A 22,877-nucleotide genomic window follows, 5' to 3' on the forward strand; every position below is an offset into this window, starting at 1 on the left:
GTTCAGCCTTCAAATTAACAGTCAAGAATACCTAACAATAGCCCTCTTCTGAACAATAGAGGGTATCGATATAAAAAACGAAATCGTAATTCTAACGCAAAATCGATAACATGAGGTTAAATCATGAACAAAATGAATCTAGAATTGCATTGAGACCATTGAACAAGAGCAAGGAAGAAGACCAGATTTTTAAAGCGTATTTCGCTTTAGTGACGACACCCGATGACGACACCCGATATATTGATCTAAGTCAAATCTGAGTTAAGACATATTCTCAAGATGAGAACTAGTGTTGGTGACAACAGAACTACCAGGCATACTAACATTGGCAACGCCTGACTTCATAGTGCACAAGGAAATTGAATATAGAAAATTAAAGTAACCTAATCAAAGTAATTTGATAATTACCTACATGTATACATAGAGAATCCAACTACATTTGGCATTTATAAGGAAAACGGACAAAGTGGTGTTTAAATGCAACAATACCACCTGATTGTGAGTCTTTTTACAAAATCACTGCAATTATTCAGATGATTTAGTAATAAATCAATAAATATTATATAATGGTAGATAATAATGATTTTGTACAAAAGTTTTAGTTTCTGTAGAATCCACAGATGTAAGTTAGGAGTTGAGATATATGCTAAGAGACAATTTCTATATCATTAATTTAAAAAAAAAAAAAAATGAAAATGAAAATATCCATAAAATGTTGAGAAAGAATGTATGAATGGCTAGCGAAATATTGGAAAAAATCATTAGAAAAAGTGAAAATATGCTGACTGTAAGGATGACGAGTGAAAGACTGAACAAACTAAGTAGAAAAATATGAATGAATGAGTGAAAGCCCTCCTGCGAGAGGAAACCTATTGTATTGTATATATTATGTGTAATATGAATAAAATGTGTTTTTTTATCAAAAAAAAAAAGAGACAATGCAGGACATATATTTATAGATGGTTGTAAGAAGCATAAGTATAGATACAGGATTTATCATTATGACAATATTAATTGTGAATGAGTAAGTGTCATGCTGCTGTCCACGCGTTACGATACCATTTATATGGGAATCACCGACGTGTGCTAAGGCAATTTTGAAATTATTGAACAAGTTCATATGAAATAAATAACGAAATTTGATAAATGCAATATTTACTGCGCACGAGTGATGGTTCTTTTTATCACGTAACTCGTAAAACATGCATACCCGTTCAATGTCTCTTCTCTATAGCGATACTTGACGACATAATGCGACGACATTGATAAACAAATGTATGACTTTATAAAAATGTTTCCACACTGCTGTTATGTCTTTTAATCATATAAAAAATAATGTTGTTTGTAACAATCATTTTCATTGGCTTACTAATTTTTATTATTAGTCCATTACGTAAAAAGTGACGGGGTCGTTTATAACGTCGATGTTGATTGGCGTATTGAGCAGCGTAATGATTTGTTAGAGAAAAGAGTCCATCAATAAAGTGATGTTTAGCATTGTATAGATTAGATTATCAGGATTAACTTGAATATATATTTTTTATGTTATAGAGTTATATAACCTTGAATAATCTTAATATATTCAACAACAAATGCAAAACAAATTTAAATCAACTTATATCAATCACTCTTGTTAGTCATGATGGAAGGGGTCTGACCGTGGGATGAAACTGGGGTTGCAGAAAACGCGGAATGGTGATCTGCATACCTTTCAGTGTCCAATCGGAGAATCGAACCCCGAACGCGTAGGTTTTATGATATGTTTTGTGTGTCATATCGTTTTAATTTTAAAAAAGTATTACGTACTTCTGACACTTTAACATGTATATAAGTAATAGTTTTTTGTGTGAGTGTTATTATTAGTGTTTTTATATATCAATAAAATTGTATGTCAACAATGAAGAGGCTATCCAAAGGAATGTTTGAATACAATTATGATTTTGAAAAATAAATGAAACTTTAATGAATCAATTAAAATCATAATTTATTAATTTGTTCATGGAGGTGAATAACGATGATTTCATGAAAAGTATAACATATGTAAACAACTACCTAGTTTTACATTGTTCTACAACATCATGCCATCACTCATTTTTAACAATAGCAGGTCTAACAATTAACTATTAAATGCTTTGCAATTAGCTGAAATATTTAAGGATATTTCACCCCGTCACGAGCTCGGTAAATTTCATGAATCTGGAATAAAATGGAAACTCATGTTCAATAACCTACAACCTTTAAAATGTAAAACAGATATAAATAGTATATAACATTGATATAATCAGGTGTATTATAACTTGTAATTTGTATAAAAATGTTTTAAAATAATATCTTTTAAGTATTCAATACAACCATTTTTATCAATTTACTTGACATTTTTTTTTTTTACATTTATGCAAAATGGATAAATTACCGAAATGTAACAATGCAATAGAGACAACGTGGAATCGTTCCAGTTGTGAAGTCCAGAGATGATTGGACAAGTCGACAGCCTACCGCCAGCCTCGTGTCTTTGTTAGGGTATAGATCGCGCCTTGTGGTCCTAGATCGACAACACAGTGATTGCCGCTCTAGGATGATACCAAGCAATCTGTTTGTATTTGTTTACATTCAGCAGATATCTGGTTTAAATTCTTACACAACATAATACAAATGAAAAAATGACAAAAACAAATTAAAAACAAAGCCACTACTTTCTGGAAAAGCATTTTTTCAGTGTAAAAGCTCTTTTTTATAATTATCTTTTTATTCAAGTTTTTCGTCATACAAAGTACATAAAATACAAACAATTCTTTTACATATTCACACATACATACTATATAAATCCTATTTATATATCGCATTGAAAGCTCTACTGGTGCATTGCCAATACAGTGAAAACGGTAGCGCAAAAAAACATCAGAAATACCAACATCATAACTAAACCTTAAAAAACCTTTAAATCGATAAAGACAGGGAAATTTACAAACATAATATATATATTGTACGGAGACTCGATCCTTTGTCGCTTTTCCGTCTTGGTACATTTTAAATTTTCATTTCGTCATTGTAAATATAAATATAATAACAAAAAGATTATATAGTTATAATTATAAGTTTTTTTTATCTTTATTTTTGTTTTTACTTTTAGTGTGATCGTGAATATATCATACTGCCTGTTACGAGGCTATCAGACCTTAATTAAGCATATTTTACAGATATATATGATAAAGGTAAATATATAGATCTAATCAAAATGTCACATATATATATGATATAGGTAACTATATATAAATATCATCCATATCTCACAGATATATATGATATAGGTAACTATATATAAATATCATCCATATCTCACAGATATATATGATATAGGTAACTATATTGATCTAATCCAAATCTCACAGATATGTACGACATAGGTAAATAGATCGATCGTATCTAAATCTTAATCAGAGAAGCTTCAGACAGATCTTAAAATCTCGCATATTTTGAACAACTTATGGAAATCAACAAAAAAAAGAAAAAAAAAGAAAGAAAAAAATGCTAAGAAAATATGACAATCGGTCCTACAGTTATGTTTTTATATCCTTCTTACAAAGCTGTTGTCATTTGTGCTTTTCCTTATAATCATTTTCTGTTTCTAATATTGCTATTTGTTTTATTATGTCTAATTACTATACACATTGTATGAATTGGATATTCGAAACTTTCCCGAAGGTAAGCATAATCGTAATTATTCAAAATGTGATATCAATATTTCATAATATATAAATAAATACTATATTATTACTGAGGTATAAGATAATATTACTGAAAGTGAAAATAAATGCTATCAATTTAGGTGAATAATTCAAAAAAAATTGTTAAGGAAAAATATTTATATAAGTTAAATAACTTGTTTCTGGATCCTATTTCATTGCGAGTAATAATTAAAATTCATTGTATATTATAATTTCAAGTTTACAATGTAAAATTTAGCTTGTAAAAAAACAATGTAAATAAAATCACGGCATTATTACATGGAATCGAGTCCATTATCGCAGGTAGCTGTACAATCATTTCAGCTCCAAACAACCGTTTTGTACTGTTAACTCAGTTAATTAAAATGAGATAAGCTATCTGAATGTCTGTTAACTGCGTGTCCCTACATTTGTCCAGTTAAGTGTTTCTAGGCGCACGAGTTCTGTCGCTGACCGTCCCTTTATCAAGCCTGATGTAGTCGATAAACAATGATTCGCGTGTACCATCAATCAAATAGGAGCGACATTGGTCTATATCGGCACTACCAATGCTCTTAACGGTCAATTGATGTCTTGTCGGCAAGCGCTCGGAAATCTTAAGAAACAATGCTACACATGATAGCAGATGTTTAAACTGTATTACTCTATTAAGTCTAAATTGAACTGCACATATATAGTCCATAATCACACCAGCTCATTCCGATCGTATATAGCTACCCCAATACCATGTTATGTACCCAATCAAAAGCATGTTACGACCGTTGGCGAACTTAAAATGGCCTTGATATACCAGCGATATCGTTGCGGACAATTTAACAGCGCTACATTACTTATAACAATACTTTCGTGTACAGAGGAGAATAGCCTAAGGCTGTTGGATCCAATTTCCGTACCAAGAAGCAAAACGTAGACGAAAATGAAAGAATGTGTCATTTTCATGCCTTTAATTCTCCCGCAGAGTAGGCTGCAGCGCTGTTTTATCGGGCACTGGATTATACTTGTAAAATTGAATGTTTCTCATCTCCGAACAGCTGCCTCTACTCAATAAATCATTAATTTAACCATTCCGATCTTTCCGAATACAAGGTTTATACGGAATAGCGCGAGGATATGATGTAAAATATTTATAAACTCGGAATCTTAAATATAAGTGTTTCATCTCGAAACGGATGTAGCGCTGATTAGGGAGCTAAGATTTGATTGGATAAAATGTGCTAATTGCACGAAGGGCAGGTGATATTTGTAACAGCCACGCGCATGGTCACGGTAGATTGACAAACAGCGTACCGTGACCGATATAGGCAAAGCGGAGTAGCGCGGCTAACACATGAGTAGAGGCGCTCATACGACAGGCTACAGGGACAGGTAATGTTCACCATGACTTCTTAACATCTTAATTATGTCTTAGCCGCTGGCTTTACTTCATCACGTTTATCATTATTATATATATATATTCATCTTTACATTGTTTATTTAAGCACAAATATTTCGCTGCATAACTTTACATAATTTTTTTAACGTTGATTAATCTTTAATATAGAACATTATGAAATATTGATTGATGGTTTTAATATCTTTATCTAATCTTTTAACATCAAATATTTAACACTCAACAAGTTATTTGGAAGCTTTATGATGAGTTAATGATATTGACATTTATTTTTCATTTTATTTGAGATAATTTCATTAGACATTCAGCTAAGTATGTATCGTAGAATTTTGAAAGATATACAAAATTTATTAATTATAATGATATGTTTAGCATTCATATATCGTAAAACTTAGCTAACTTTGATTTTGACGAATGCATTGAACATATCATATTATTGAATTATGATAACAGTTTAAAATGTAGCTTTATATATTAAACAAATTCAATTTATTTGACTGCCACTAAATTTCATAATTGCAGTGTATACCACGTATTTCAGTGTCAACGTTACACATATTATGGCCAAATATTTACTCGCAAAGATATATGTTTGTCCCTATCTATATACTACTGACATAATGTTCATTGTCTTGACTAAATTTCGTTATTTTCTAAATGTCTGTATTAATTCACGAAAAAATTGAGAACATCTACACTGATAAAAGCTTTGTTGCATATTTGTTTAAAGTCAAAGTAACCTAACGTTCTATTTAAACAATATCGTTTCTATTCATCGTATCTCTCTCCTTATTAATGCTGATAATGACAAATATGAATTATATGATTACTACTGATGTAATTTTAATTAGTATGTTTCATATTATAGTGTTTTATTGTGTAATGAATAGATGATTCTAATATAAACGTCAATGTGGTTTACTGCATCGTTCGATTGTACTAGTTTATGTGAACGTGGCGAACTGGTCGTTTATATAATACTTAACGTGGTTGGTCATATAATAATTAACATGGTCGTTTATATAATACTTATCATGGTTGGTCATATGATAACCAACAAGGTAGTTTATGTAATATTTAAATGACCGTAATACTTAACATGGTTATTCATATGATAATTAACATTTGAGTCTATGTAATAATCAACATGGTTCTTTATTTGATACTTAACATTGTTGGTCATATAATAATCAACATTTGAGTGTATATGATGCTTAACATGGTCGTAATACTTAACATGTTATTATATAATAATCAGCATTTGGGTTTATATAATAATCAACATGGTCGTTTACATAATAATTAACATGTGGTAATACTTCAATATTCGTTCAAATAATAGTCCACATGTTTGTTTATATAATAATAAATATGTTCATTTATATAATAATCAACGTGTTCGTTTATATGATAAGTAACATAGTCGTTTATATAATTATTAACATGGTCGCTTCATATAATAGTTTATATAAGAACAGACATGGTCGCTTATATAATACTTTATATGGTCGACATTGTAAACTTGGTCGCTTATATGATAATTAACATGTAGCATGAATATGAACATTTCTACAACACCCATTTCATTAACATGTATATAATGTTACATATCAAACGTAACAAATTAACAAGTAAAATATTCAGTTAAAAAATTCTATATATCGTTAGAAAGTCAATTAATGTTTCAAGTTTAAGAAAGCTTCAATCGGACTTTTTTCATGGGAAAGGGAGCGTTAAAGTGCACATTGTCACTTGATTTGACAAATTGGCTTTGACAATATGATATGGAGGTACCCACCGGTATACTTTTAAACTTCACACGTGAGAGTATAAAGAAAAGTATAAGATAAGAATTTATATGATATCATTTATAAAGAAAATGTTTGTGCCCACTTCCTTTGCGTATAGAGAGATCCGGAGTTTAACGTTGGCTTTTCTTTGAAATTTAAATGCTGAGAAGATTCCCGTACAATCTCCGTGAATTTCTCCCGATTTGTGAGGAGTTTTTGATACCTATCTACTGATAACTATAAGAGAGGAAATATCATATTATATCCTTTTAACAAAAAATGAATATATTCCATTATAGTTGGGTTCACACTCGTTTATTCACTTTATCATTCATTCACAAGTATATACTTTTAAATCATATTTGGATACAGACAAAAATAAAACATCTTCAAACAACCGAATAACAACCGCTTTGATAACAAGACTCGTATAAGAAATCGCGTAATTTAAAAAAAAAAATCTTTTTATTGATAAACATATCAAAGAATATTAAAATTGAGATTTTTCATTCACAATTTATTCAAATGTTAAGGTACTTTAGTTAGTATGTTTATGTAATTTATAGTTCTTCCTCTGGTGATATTAACAACTCTTCGTGATTTCTCATCATTTTGTAATATAAATGTATATGTATATATATGTCCACACTGTTAAATTACTTCTTTGCCCCATATTAAAATTTCAAGTAATTCGTATCCAGCAGACATACCATTGCAAGGATCCAGTGTTATTCGGATAATTACCGTTTATATTACTTCCTTGACTCATATAAATATGTTCTATTTTATTAGTACATCAGCAATGTATTGTCTTATGTTTAATTCAATCAATTAAAATATTATTGAACTACGTTAAATGTTTCTTAAAAATTTTACTGTCGGCTTCCTAGTTTTCTATCAAATGATGTTTTCTGTTTCAAAATAAGGTGATTGACGCCGTATGCAGTTGTCTTGTTAACAGGAGAACTAACGAAATTAGTATCAATAACAACTAATTGTAATGACATGACATTAGGGACATAGATAATTTATGAATGAATATATTTACATCCAATACAAGCGCTTACATGGTGGGAATGTAAGGGAATCGCAAAAAAAAAAAAAAAAAAAAATCAGAGTTGGTCTGGATGCATATACAAGCTTCATTAACATAAGAAATTGTCAATCTCGATACATTATGTGGAAAAGACCCTGAAGTTTTAAACGGACTGTTTGTACTGTTTACTTTATTTCATGTTCCTTTTACTATTCATTTGTCATTTCATCAAACATATGGATTTAGATTGATACAATGCAAGTCAATTATATTCATTTGGAAGTATATTGATTAAAAATTGAAATATTACATTATCATATACCAGGTATATGTATCGAAATGTGTACATAACAAGCGTTCATTTTGTGAAATCTAATATTTTATAGATTTATATATTGATCAATGACACAACTCTGCAATTATTTCCAAATATCTGAAGATCTAGGGCATAACGAGTAAACATATTCGAGTAAACATACATTTATGCACTGACCTCCTTTTTTAGCATTATTCTGGTACTGTAAACACTTAAATCCCTGATTGTCAAAACGAATACTAATTAGCATTATTTGATACTCAAACTGTTTAAAACAGTTATCTTTAAAGTCTCATTTCTCTATCAAATGAATCTCAAAATCCTAAAAGGATAATGTCATTTTAAGATAAACTGCATGCATAAATTTATGTGATGTGTGGCAATTCTTCTCATTTTAAGTATATATTATCTATTTAACGCTCCTGTAGGTATGCCATGTAACATACTGTTTATATCCCAAAAGAGTTTAAAGTCGCACTGATAAGCATGCCTGTGGTTTTCTAGATTGCACTGCGGGATTATTCAAGGCCGCAATGGCCAACGTTGACTGCAATATATTTCATTTTCAGTAGTCTAACTTTTAAAAATGACATTGGTGAACATAGGTTTTATTTTCAAAATAACTGAAACAATATTCTTAAAAAAATAGTTATATTAAGAACATTTTTCAATGTGTCACAAGCTAGAGAATTAAATTTGAACAGATTTACTTATGTAATAAATAGCTTTTATTGACATGGAAATGTAAAGATTTATACTGACTCAACGTTTAGGGACAAGATAGCTCTGATTGCGTTGATAAATGACAAATAAACCATTTATGTCATAAAATAGATAAAGCAAAATGACAAACGTGATTCCGACTAATTAAAACTTGCAACACTTACAATGCTAATCAAGTACAATAATTAACTTGAAGGCACGCAAAGACTGATAAAAGGCCACTCGTACCCAGGGGACTTACTCCGTATGATGGCACCGCGCTATCTTAATTGTTGAATAGATTCTTCTTTTCCTCATTTACAAAATCAGTTACTTCTATGGAGAGGGTGGTATTGAGCAACCATACATTAACACACATCTCATTTTTGTGGTACTAAATCATTTAATGTTTCATTTCTCAGAATATTATTTCTTATTATTAGAATAATAAATATGTTTTTTTTTCTTTTTTTTTTTTTAAATATACTTTGTTATCAGCAGTTTGAAAACATTATTATATCGTTGAATATTGTTTACATTTTGAAAGAAGACAATGAAAAAGTGTTTGTTTGAAATCTAAATCACAGTCTGTTCTTGCTTAGGGATAACTATCACACAAAATGCGGTGCATTAGAAGTAGAATAGGTTTGGAATAGAAGGTATTGGTTTATAGTCAACGACAGTTCAGCATAGAGATGCTAGGACCGTTACTATAAGCTGGTGTACCTTTGTTTTACCGGGTAGAATGTGCATGCAAGCCGTAATTAGCTCTCTTCCTTACTTAAGGACATGTCATGCACATGTAAGATTTAATAGATTGCCAATTATGCTTCTGCAATCAGTAATTACTACACATGCTAATGAATTGCTTTCATTAATTCTGTATGTTAATCAAAGAATGTCTGCTGATAAATCAACTCAACTGCTGACTTCAAACAATGGTGTCTAAATGTTAGATTGTAAACCGGAGCATTAAATACTCTTGAATTTGCAAGTAGTAAACCATATTTATATTTGGATTAAAAGCAGATAATTTAAAGTTAAATACAGTTAACAGTACAGTATTGTAAATATAGCAATGATAGTTGATAACATTGTATATTCAGATGTGATTAAAATAATTTACTGAGGAAAACCTAGTCATTAGCTCATTACAAAAGGATTTTAGTAGTAGATACACTATAAGCAAAATCATGACTGTAAAACAAAATAATTAAAATCAATTCAACTTTATTCTGTAGGTTCTACAACTTATTGGACAACATTGTTTATACATTAAAGGACAAAGGTACCCACTCGTACATTTAATAAACTAATTTGATCAGATTTGTTACAGGGAACAGAGTAGAAATAATCATTAGAAATGAACATATTCTAATTAAAATTTGATAATTTTTTAACCATACAGATCGTCAATGTATATCCTGTGTCATTGATACTTGGGGCCAAAATGTTAGAATATCGAGATGGGACTTCAGGAAAAGCCATATGGGCTACACAAAACTTAATACGACATGGGAGAAGTGTTTCTGCACCAAAATTTGATAAATTTTTGGATATGATATTTCAATAGGACACACATATATATATGTGTGTATATTCTCAACCAATGGCATTATTTTATGACAAGTAAGAGAATATTAACTTTAAATATGGATTTATAAACAGATACAATATATGCCAATACTAAATACTGTACTACACAGCTTTATGAAACATTTTAATCCAAAGCCTACTAAAATCTTTTTATGACCATACCTAATTGTTTGTGGTGATATATTAAAACGTAATACTTGTTTGTTTGATAACTTTATATATGTGAATATCATTCTTTTAGTGTATTAATTCATCTATAAACATATATCAGAAAAAGGGATATGTCCTCGCAAAGGTTAACGAATAAAAAATAACAAGAAAATGGCAAGACTTTGCCGATATATAATGCTGAATGACGTAACGATATTTCTACAAGATATATCTATATTTCTCGGACTTTAAAAAAATCACTTATTCATTGCAATAAAATTCAGCTTTGTACGCACGCATTGGTTTTAGAAAATAAAGTTATGCATATAATATCCTTACTTCATAAGGATAAATATATTGAATCATCACGAATTATAGAAGAAATGTGAATAAAATCGCCCCATTGTCGGCATCCTTTACGATTATTTCATATAATTTCATTTAATGATATCATAAATTTATCTTTTTATAAACATTCCTAACATGAGTCGCTTTATATTTTGACACTTTAGAAACTAGCTAAGTGACGCATCGGTGTGGTATTAAAATATTTGCTCTTCCCGTGTGAGAACATTTAGGCCACTTCTAATGTTCATTTTTCTGAAAACCCATTAATAGGCGGTGTTCAATAATTAATAATTATCTCCATTGAAAAAGATATATCATTGTCTTTTATTACTTCAGGTTATTGTTTGAGGACGATAGAGAGGAACATATTGCAGAGACGTCGTCGGGAGCGAGAAAAAATATCCCAGGTTCAGCGATGCCGCATACGGGTATGATTGAGATATTTTTCGCTCAGATGGGTCGCTCAATCCGAGAGCCCTTTGATCAGGGCCTTGCTTGGTTACAGTCATACACATTGCGTCCCTTTCCGTGACAGTACTAGCGGAGAACTTTAATCACTTCGAATTCTGGTTTGAATTGTATTGAATTGTAGACAGTTTACAAATTTATACGCTTTTCACAATCAGAAAATTACCCCAATTATAGAAATATAAATAGGAGGTAAACGACCGTTTTGTCGCCAAATATTTCAGAGAATATGCTTCATATTATATTAACAGCTCACACGCGTATCAACGTCATGCGGGAAGGGCACATGTTGAAATGGATTTTGGCGGGCACTTTAATGGATAGGGGATGTAATGCAATGTCGACATCCACTCATTTAGGTTTCATTTAATATTTTATTTGGTTAGAAATAATTTTTATGTGACGAGACATTTTTAAACATTTTGTGTGTGTGTGTGTGTTTTTTGTTTTCTCTTTATGTGTGTGTGTGTGTGTGTTTTGTGTATGCTCACACTCTAGAAGATTCGATTATAAAACACACATCTGTTTATTTATTTACAGATTTTAATCTTCCCGGTTTTTTTTTTTTTTTTTTTTGCAATGACGCTCAAAGACGAACTGTTATATCTTGTAATCAAAACAAAGATTGATACATTTGATTATTTTGATGATTTAAAAAAAAATAATATGGTGATAAAAATAAAACAAAAGTACAATTTGTGTTATCAGGTAAAATGTACCATACATAACGAAAGGATAATGTATAAATTACTTATTAAATGATAACTAGAGATGTATGACTACCTGAATCATTAACTCCTGAAATCTGGACATATAAGAAAAGATAATCAGAAAAAAAGTTCAAATTATACTATCAATAAAAAATTACTAACTCATTGGTAGTAAAAAACGAATGTTTTACTTTTCCTTAAATTGTAAATCCTATTTAACTTTAACTTTTGAAATATAAACATTTTAATATAAAAAAATTATGATATTTCACTGTGCAGGTGTTCTTGACGTATATTTCTACCTGCAGATCAACTCCCTTCTTATGCTTAATCTATCGATTTTATTAAAACCCTAATAACAGATTCATATAAAAGTTTAGTATTAAGACACCTTGCGCTTACCAACGACTATAAATGTTTGTCGTTTAATAATGATTTCTAGCTAGCTTATCTAAATCTTGCACCTTTTAAAACATGGTTTTAATGGTGATGCACTTGATCTATAAAAGCGTAGCAGCTTTTTTAAATACCCATATCTTCAAGTGTATCCAGAACTTAATTTACCCGTTCGCCATCTGATCTTCGACTGTATCACTTCTGTAATCCTTTGAGGTGAAAAGCTATTGGTGCACTCGACAATCTTTTCACCAGAAAAGATTAAAACATAGTATATGAAGAATGAACGCGTAATTACGCAAAAGATACAGATTTTTTTACTAGAAATTATGGATTTGTCATCCTACGTTTCACTCATCAAACTGCACATCGTTAAAACGTTCACATTCTATAAATAAATTAGCAAAAATTAGATTGAAATCGTAAAAGTTCTTTTAATGTGGCCTGTTCCGATTTACACCAAGTTATATACCTATGGAGCTGTGTTAAAGTCACCCAAGCGAATCTCCTTTGATCAATGACCCATTATATTGATGTAACGCTTGCTTTGAACAATACGGAGTATTTTGTAGTGTCTATATTATGGGGAAAATTATTTATATTCTTAAAATCCGATTTAGATCTAAATTGATGAATTTTAACAATACAAATTTTTATGGAGCTTCGGTTGCACTGTGTAGAACCAAAATACAAAGCTATGTTTCGGATTTTCAAAAGATGTTATACATATCGCCCTTGGTGTGGAACGTTGAGGCTGATAAAAGAGCCTTATACCATAACAAAACCACAATCTTCTGATAATTTCTTCGTTTGAAGTACGTTTTAATTTTATTTAAATATCAACTTTGACAAAAACCGAAAAAAAAATAATTTGTGATTTAAAAGTGCAATAAAAATTTTAGAAAATATTGCGTGTATTTTGAATAGAGATCTCAGCAATCATTTGAAAATTATCCACAAGCAATATCAATTACTAATACAATTTCACAGAAATGTCACATATCAGTGTTGAAATATTACCATTTCAAATACTAATTTCATTCCGCCTGTAAAAACTGAACACAATGAGAATGCACCTATGTTTGTCATAAATCAGGTTGATGTTTTACTGAAGTGAAACATTACAGTCATTTTCTTAGATACATAATTTTGAAAAACGATTAATACGAATAACAACTCACACTTAATTGAGTCTAGCGCTGAAAATGAAACGCTTGTCATGTGTCTTCGAGTAAAATATTTCGAACACACAGCGAGAGTATGGATCCAAAGATCGATTAAATTACATGCTAACTTTTATTCAGTTAACTGTTAAACACATCACCGACGAACACCTACTGAGCATTTGACTTTTAGCGTAAGTGATTTTAATGTAAGAGTCAATTAAGTCCAATTCACTTAAATATCAGACTCCACGAAAAGTGTGCTGCCAATTAGCATAATCACATTGATCTATTATCGGTACATATTTTTCTCACGTTTGGAAGAAAATTGCTTGAAACGGAATAACATCTATATACTATAAAACATGTTTTTGTTTTTTTACAAAGAAATCGAATCAATCTAATTTGTTTTCCACCGAAATCCTAAATCAGACCACTTTTCCCTATCAACTTTATTTTCACTCTATTTATTTTTTCCCTATTTGATGTTATTCTTGAAAATAAGAAAACTATGATCCCTCGGGATACAGGAACGCCATGAGGTGTATGTAAACCACTTTGTTGACCAGATATGCAGACTATATTTGAATAACAATAATCACATAATAAAACGGTTTATTTATTTCCCAGGACTTGCTTCCATTTAACTTACCCTTGCCAACTAGTAGTATACCAGCCTACCATATCAGTCACACTAGTGGTAACTAAACGCAAGATTATGGATAAATATATTTCAAATTAATTTGTTTCTGCATTATTTCGATTATTTGCGGACTATGATTTCCAAAAATGTAATATAAGACAGATTGACAGGTTTTAGGTATAGCACAGGGAGCTTAATAGCTATTCAACGAGTGATAGTTTTGTGTCTCTGTGTCCGTTTTTATTCTAAAAGGCACCCTTGTGCAAATATGTGTTGACGCTGTGTGGTATTTTGTCCTTGTGTGTTGACGCTGTGTGGTATTTTGTCCATGTGTGTTGACGCTGTATGGTATTTGGTCCTTGTGTGTTGACGCTATGTGGTATTTTGCCCATGTGTGTTGACTCTATGTGGTATTTCGTCCATGTGTGTTGACGCTGGATGGTATTTTGTCCTTGTGTGTTGACGCTGTGTGGTATTTTGTCCATGTGTGTTTACGCTATGTGGTATTTTGTCCATGTTTGTTGACGCTGGATGGTATTTTGTCCTTGTGTGTTGACGCTGTGTGGTATTTTGTCCATGTGTGTTGACGCTGTATGGTATTTGATCCTTGTGTGTTGACACTGTGTGGTATTTTGTCCATGTGTGTTGACGCTATGTGGTATTTTGTCCATGTTTGTTGACGCTGGATGGTATTTTTCCCTTGTGTGTTGACGTTGTGTGGTATTTTGTCCTTGTGTGTTGACGCTGTATGGTATATTGTCCATATGTGTTGACGCTGTGTAATATTTTGTCCTTGTGTGTTGACGCTGTGTGGTATTTTGTCGTTGTGTGTTGACGTTGTGTGGCATGTTGTCCTTGTGTGTTGACACTGTGTGGTATTTTGTCGTTGTGTGTTGACGTTGTGTGGTATTTTGTCGTTGTGTGTTGACGCTGTAAGGTATTTTGTCGTTGTGTGTTGACGCTGTGTGGTATTTTGTCCATGTGTGTTGACGCTGTGTAATATTTTGTCCTTGTGTGTTGACGCTGTGTGATATTTTGTCCATGTGTGTTGACGCTGTGTGGTATTTTGTCCATGTGTGTTGACGCTGTATGGTATTTGGTCCTTGTGTGTTGACGCTATGTGATATTTTGTCCATGTGTGTTGACGCTATGTGGTATTTTGTCCTTGTGTGTTGACGCTGTGTGATATTTTGTCCATGTTTGTTGACGCTGGATGGTATTTTGTCCTTGTGTGTTGACGCTATGTGGTATTTTGTCCATGTTTGTTGACGCTGTGTGGTATTTTGTCCTTGTGTGTTGACGCTGTGTGGTATTTTGTCCATGTGTGTTGACGCTGTGTGGTATTTTGTCCATGTGTGTTGACGCTGTGTGGTATTTTGTCCATGTGTGTTGACGCTGTGTGGTATTTTGTCCTTGTGTGTTGACGCTGTGGAATACTTTTTCCTCGAGTTCAACTCTGTAATTTGACGACAGCTCAGTATGTTTATCTTTTCTTTTCAGAATCTTCAGTCTCATTTTATTTATTTCAAACACTTACCACAGAATATGACTTTTAATTAACTTATCTTCTGAAGAAGAATGTATTTGTAGATCTTAAGTCAAAACATATCGTCTTCTAAATTCTAGTAAATACAAATTCACATGATATTCCGACGGCAGTTTTTCACATAAAGCACTCGGACAAACTATTGTACACTCATCGTCATGCACTTTTGTTATCCTAGTCTATTGTTATCGTAACCTATTGTTATTTCCTTCAAATGATACAAAGAAATAATAGCCCACCAACATAAACACGATTTTAAGTGGGAGTAGACATCACCATCAAATCGAGCCCAACTCTTCCTCAGAAATGCTACACTTCTAAACCAGCGTTCGCTTTATTTGGACGTATGATGCAAGGCCACCGGAGTGTTCGGGATAACGTTACCGTTTACGATGGAAATGTATACAGCCAGCAAACTTAAGTCCCATAACTAAGCTTCATTTAGAAATTAGTACTGAGAAACTCCACGTAACCAGTTGACTGGGTGCTTATAGGGTTATAAATGTATCCTAACGTGATAAAGCAGATTTGTATCAAAAGAAACAGTTGCCATAAAATTACTTAATTCTATGTAAGTTCGGTACATAGTCAGTCAATACAACTCCAATGTAAGGTAATAAATAAATTTTAACGTTCCCACATTCCACATTGAGCATGTAATATGTTTATTGAAGTATAATTATGAGGTAATATACAAAAACAACCAAATGTAAATTAATCTTATGAATATATATCAGTACATATTTTATGTCTTTTTGTCGTGTGAGGGATTATGTACGAGAGCAAAATATAGAAAGACTATTCGTCTCAAAATTTGTAATGTTAAAGCTTCTACGATGGACAGCTTAAGACAACTAAAAGTTGTTGTACAATTCATTTGGTGAATTTGATAAAAAAACATTTATTGAAAGTAATGTCTGATAATAAAAATATCATTATTTAAGATACTGTTTAATTAATTGACCTCCGTTAAGTTTTGATACATATTTACATATATTGCTATCACATAGAGATTTTATTTTTAATTGATTTTTTTTTATTAATTTTAATTATTATTATATTATATTATTATATTACAAGACATACATGTATACACGAAAAAAAAAACCCCACATATACTAAATATAAATAATATATTAACATATAGGGATTATGATCGTAAATGGCCGGTATCATTAACAGTGTTTTTTTTTTTTAGGTTATTGTGATGTCACGAAATTACGTTAAAGACCTAGAAATAATAAAAGGTTAAGGATTAGGATGGGAAATTCAACCTAAGTACCTATGAGAAAACCTTTGTTGTCATTCGATACCTTCCTATGTTAAATTGGGGAATCAAAGCTAAATGACAAGAGCTATGTACTATGCCTCTCGGTTTGGCTTAGGCTTGAGTTATATTCTTTCTTTCGCTTGGATAACTAAGCTCCCTTTCTCAGCTTATTACATCTACATTGCTTTCAAGTGAATATATCTATTCTCGTTTGTTGTTACATTGCTTGTAAAAGAATTTTAAGATCATCGTCTTCATATATAATTGTTATATTTTTCCTTTTTGTTGTTTGTTATTAAAAAAAAAACTCTATTCATTATTTTTCGTCCTTTCTTTCTATTCTTATACATTGCTTTATTTTGTTTGGATTTCTAATTAGGTCAGACCGGTGTGAATCAGCTAGGAGGTGTTTTTGTGAATGGCCGACCACTTCCGGATCAGGTCCGCAGAAGAATTGTGGAGCTTGCGCATATGGGAGTTCGTCCGTGTGATATTTCTAGACAGCTTTTAGTTTCGCATGGTTGTGTCAGCAAAATTCTCACAAGATATTACGAAACTGGCTCCATAAAACCAGGATCTATAGGAGGAAGCAAGCCAAAGGTAAAAATCCCCCCTTTTATTGTAGACAATATCTTTATTAATATGTGTCCATACGGTATTCATTAAATTAACCTCAGCTTATAACCCACCCAAATGTATCGCCAACATACAAACGTCCATTCTGGTAAATCTGTCTCCCAGTCTCAACGTCCTGCTGGTGGTATTTTATTTGCATTTTTGTTTATATTTTTGCTTGTTATTCCAAATTTTAAGAACCGTTTTTTCTTTCTTTCTTTACTTATTTATTTATTTATTTATTTTTTTTTTATTTTTTTTTTATTATTATTTTTTTTTTTCTAAAACTTTTTGGTTTCTTTCTCCAGCAAGTTGCAACCCCCTACGTGATTAAGAAAATTTTGGATCTAAAGAGACAAAACCCCGCCAGTTTCGCTTGGGAGATCAGGGACCAATTGATGGCTCTGGGTGTCTGTGATGAACATACAATTCCTAGTGTCAGCTCAATAAATCGAATTCTCAGAAACGCAGGAACCATGACTGCCAACTTTTTGTACCAACAGGAAGTCGCTATGGAACAACTTTCCACTTCCGGTTCGCAGTGTCAGACATTGCCTATGATGGTACCGCCACACGGATATACGTCATTCCCAATGGCAGTACCTGGTTTGTCTTATCCGAAATTGGTCGAACAAATTGACTCTGCTAAGAAATCTTCGGAAGAAGAAGCCTCGACAACAGAAAAACGTACATCCGGTAGGTGATGTTTTCATATCGAAATCCTCTCACTTATTTCAGAGTTTGTACATTATTAAGCATTAATAATTTAATATTTAAGCCTACATTCTTTAAAAAAAAATCCGTCCTTAAGTAAAAGTAGCAGGAAGATTTAAAGCATAAAACAAAACAATAATAACTTCTACTTGTTCTGTACATTCCTCTACACTAATTAAATTTCTTATACTATACTTTACTTTACTTTAATGTACGTTCATATACGAACGTCATAGATGAATAAGAGATCACGTACCAAATAGCGAAACCATTATTTCAACTCAGAATCGATAAGAATGTGCAAAATATGAACACAACTGTAGGTTTGCGAAGAGACACTTGAGATAGTACACGGAGAATAAGACCAGGTGTTTCGGACGAGTAAGCGTCATCTCGATACCGTCCATTCAAACCTACAGTTTGTAGGTCAAATTAGGTTTTCGCCTCGTTCTCAAAGTGATAGCTAGGGCAGTAACAACGAAACAACTGTATATATATATATATATTTAGAAACTAGTGTATAGATCTACAGTTGTATGGTCACTAACTCTTAGATTGTCTAATATTTAATGCCTAAGCATACTTTCACTACAATACAATTAGTTGGTTTTCTATTAAACAGGAGCAGACATAACATTTTCACACCTGCACGTGTTGATAGCGGGAGCGTTGTAATTGTTTATTCTGTTAGCACATTGCTACAACTTAAATACTCTTTGTGATATCTTTAAAAAAAACTTGAAACCAGATTTTTAGTGTAGTTGATTTCTGCATATTGCCGTGGTTCACATCAGGAATAATATTTGCTGATAAGATGAAAGAATTTGGAAAAATTTATCTTCTTACAGATCTTAAAACATCAAATTACTTTTAATTGACGTCAAAAAGAGAGAGGCGTATTAAAATACCGTGTAATAAAATCTAAAATATCCTCGTTTTGTGTTGTGTGAAAACATAAACCAATATATTTGAAACCCGACCACGTACATACTGTATAAAGTCGTGAAAAATATAATCGTTTAAATCCTTGTGGTGTATAAAAAAAGTTACGTAATTACATTCTATTATCTGATAAAGATCGGCCAATTTACATAAGTTGCAAGCTTGTGTTCAAATAAATTTCTTATATTTATTCAATTATATGTATTTCAAATTCGGATTGAAACACATGTTGAAATAAAATAAATACAATTTTTCGCTCGTAAAATATGCGTAATTTTTTTGAGATTTATTGAAAGATTATGAAAATGAATTTCAGACCCAGACAATTACAAGACATGAATATGGTTTCTGCATATTTTGCTTGTCGATCAATTTAAGACGCTGTCGTTTGGATACAAGTCAACAATAGCTCGGCCATCTTTAATCTACACATGTATATAATTGATATGATAACGATTTTTCATTGAATTAAATTTTGTATATAGTAATAGTACATGTTTCAACACGTGGGTACTGTACTCAGTCGATTACGCTGTAGTTTCAATTCTACTGTCTGGTTATACTCAACGTATTTTCAATGTGTACTTATATAAGTCTAATCAACAATCACAACAATTAATACCGTTTTCTTCAAATAATGTTTCCTTTAGTCCATCCAATGGGGCCGCGGTGGCCGAGTGGTTAAGGTGTCCCGACACTTTATCACTAGCCCTCCACCTTTGGGTTGCGAGTTCGAAACCTACGTGGGGCAGTTGCCAGGTACTGACCGTAGGCTGGTGGTTTTTCTCCGGGTACTCCGGCTTTCCTCCACCTCTAAAAAACCTGGCACGTCCTTAAATGACCCTGCCTGTTAATAGGACGTTAAACAAAAACAAACCAAACCAAACCATCCAATTAATGTGTGAAAGTTTTATCATAAATATGTTTTTCAAATACATAGCATTAGGTTCTTAAAGATCGTGTGACTTTGTACAATGCTTTGAACACAACATTTACTTTGCAAATCTGAAATCCCAATTTCGATTCGTAGGGAATGCAATTTGTTATTTGGAATTAGAGTGCATCTGCTCACGTAATTGCTGTTATGACACAATTAAGTTTGCTGCTCTAAGAACTTCACTAACTGATGTTAGAAGAGCGAAACAACAAAACAAAACAAATCAAATTCTTCCAAAATGTAGAAATTGGTAATTAATGCCTTCACAGTAATTTATTTCATAGTGCTATAAAAAGCACATTGCATTTGCTGACAAGCTTAATGATGTTTTCTACGGCTTCGCTTGTATATGTCAGCAATACCAATTTGTCTTATGACAGCGACGACAATTGCTACACCATTTACTTCGCATTTCTAGGATAACTCTTAACACCTTGACCGACTTGCGGATTTTTTTATTAGTTGTTTGTTTTTTTAGAATGAGATACACTTTCAAACAAACACCATTAAATTGCCATACATTATTGTGTTTCAGGATGATACAGTGTGGTGAATAGGGATAAGAACTGTGACTTAGACTCTCATTTATCTATACAATGCACATATACATTTTATATTCATTTGCATAATATATATATATCATTATGTTGTTGTGTTTCAGAATCAGATGATAAAAGTGATAAAGAGGACGAATGTGTTAAAGGAGAGAAGGACGAGAAAGAGGAAAAAGACGATGGCTTCAAATTAGAGGAGCGGTTTCCTAGTATAGTCGCCAAACAGCAGAACTCTTCACAGTCAATATCGCGACCTACTCTACAACAAGCCAGACTGAAGTGTCATCCTTTCAAACCAGTAAAACGCTTCCCGGATGAATCTTGCTATCAGCATCACAGTAGTCTTCTCTATCCTCATCTCTTCATGTTACCGTCATACACGGCCTCCAATCAGATCAGAATGGCAGAACATTTCAGCTCTATGGCACATCGTAACTTTGGTCAGCAGTATTTCTCAAATCAAATTCCTCCAACATGAATACCGAACATTTAAAATTAAACTCATTGTTTTTTCCTTATCCCTCCCTCACACCATAGGACAGGTATTTTTGATGGAGAGAGAGAGAGAGAGAGAGAGACAGAGACAGAGAAAGATAGAGCGACAGAGACAGCGAGATAGATAGAGAGATAGGCAGAGAGAGAGAAAGACAGATAGACAGAGAGAGAGAAAGACAGATAGACAGAGAGACAAACAGGGGTGGAAGTTCTAGCACGATACTCTCTGGACAGAGGATCGCACAAACCGGCCATTAACCGTGTATTACGTAAATGGTTTTTGATCGAAATAATAGCGACAGGAGAGGAATTGGTCTTAATTTCTGGGCAATCTGCCCGCTTGTCAAGTCACAAATCAAACCTACAAAGTAAAAACACAGGGAGTGTTCATACTCCACAAAAAACATGACGCAATTGTTTCACATAAAACCACTTAAGAACAACATATTCTCAATTTCAATCTACTGATTTTAGCTTAGCAGAAATTCAAAAATAATCTGGACTATATTCAAAATAAGCAATACTCGTTTTCAACGATTATCAAAATGAGTTATTGTAAGTAATGTTAAATCTGTCAACGCCTCAGCCTTGCCCTCGATTGCTTTCAGAACATTTTTGTTTCATTTTATTCCATAGCCTTTTTTCCTTTTAATGGAACATACTATTTAAACTTAACCGTTTCTTTAATCCACACTGTCGCTATTCATTCATTGATCGAGTTTATATTTTACTAATACGTATACAATGGACATTGGTTTGGACACATCAATTTGCCACAATGTCGTACCATATATACATTGTTTACGACTGACAGTATTGTTCTAGATTTGGAATAATAAACAAAATTGATGTAGTTGATGAACCTGGGTTTTTTTTCAAATAAAAAAAACCCCAAAACCACAGCGCTAATTTATATCAGGTAGATGGTGCATTGCAACTGATTTCAACAGAGTGTCGATTTCTAAAAATGTCTGTTTCCAAAGATAGTGTCTGATTTCAACAGAGTGTCGATTTCTAAAAATGTCTGTTTTCCAAAGACATTGTCTGATTTCTGCTGACGGTGTCTGATTTCAACAGATGGTGTTTGATTGATACAGACAGTGTTTTATTTCCAAAGATGGTGTCTTGGTTGGAAGATTTTGTAGACCTTTGCAAAGCTAAGGAGAAACACTCCATACTCGGGCGTTTTTACGACAATTTCTAAGTTGTGTGCATAACGGTTATCCATGTACCTGTATCATTTTAACAGTATTGACTTATAACAGCCAAATAAAACATCCAAAACATCATGATATTTGTTGTTATTATTTAAACTGGAAAAGTGCCGATTTAATGAAAAATACAGGGAACATAAACTAAATTAAAATTAAA

At 32.1% G+C, this 22,877-nt stretch overlaps 1 protein-coding gene across 2 annotated transcripts; it reads left to right on the forward strand.

The window, feature by feature from the left end:
• The first annotated feature begins 4,885 nt into the window (after nucleotides 1–4,885).
• Nucleotides 4,886–22,795, forward strand: LOC117330949 (paired box protein Pax-5-like). Of its 2 annotated transcripts, none has more exons than XM_033889526.1 (5): nucleotides 4,886–5,090; nucleotides 11,390–11,481; nucleotides 17,629–17,849; nucleotides 18,173–18,560; nucleotides 21,119–22,795. In XM_033889526.1, the coding sequence occupies exons 1-5, from the start codon at nucleotides 5,053–5,055 to the stop codon at nucleotides 21,487–21,489; spliced, it is 1,110 nt and encodes a 369-aa protein (XP_033745417.1). In that variant the 5' UTR covers nucleotides 4,886–5,052; the 3' UTR covers nucleotides 21,490–22,795. The 2 variants fall into 2 exon arrangements, with proteins under 2 accessions (XP_033745417.1, XP_033745418.1); XM_033889527.1 differs by having other exon boundaries at nucleotides 4,889–5,090; nucleotides 18,368–18,560.
• The last annotated feature ends 82 nt before the right edge of the window (nucleotides 22,796–22,877 follow it).

The sequence above is a fragment of the Pecten maximus genome, chromosome 7 (genome assembly GCF_902652985.1).
Source record: "Pecten maximus chromosome 7, xPecMax1.1, whole genome shotgun sequence".
Taxonomy (NCBI): Eukaryota; Metazoa; Mollusca; class Bivalvia; order Pectinida; family Pectinidae; genus Pecten; species Pecten maximus.

Coding starts and splice junctions, on each gene's coding strand:
- LOC117330949 (XM_033889526.1), top strand. CDS start 5,053: ATGAGTAGAGGCGCTCATACGACAGGCTACAGGGACAG. Junction 5,091..11,389: donor ACGACAGGCTACAGGGACAG/GTAATGTTCACC, acceptor TTATTACTTCAG/GTTATTGTTTGAGGACGATA. Junction 17,850..18,172: donor TAGGAGGAAGCAAGCCAAAG/GTAAAAATCCCC, acceptor TTCTTTCTCCAG/CAAGTTGCAACCCCCTACGT.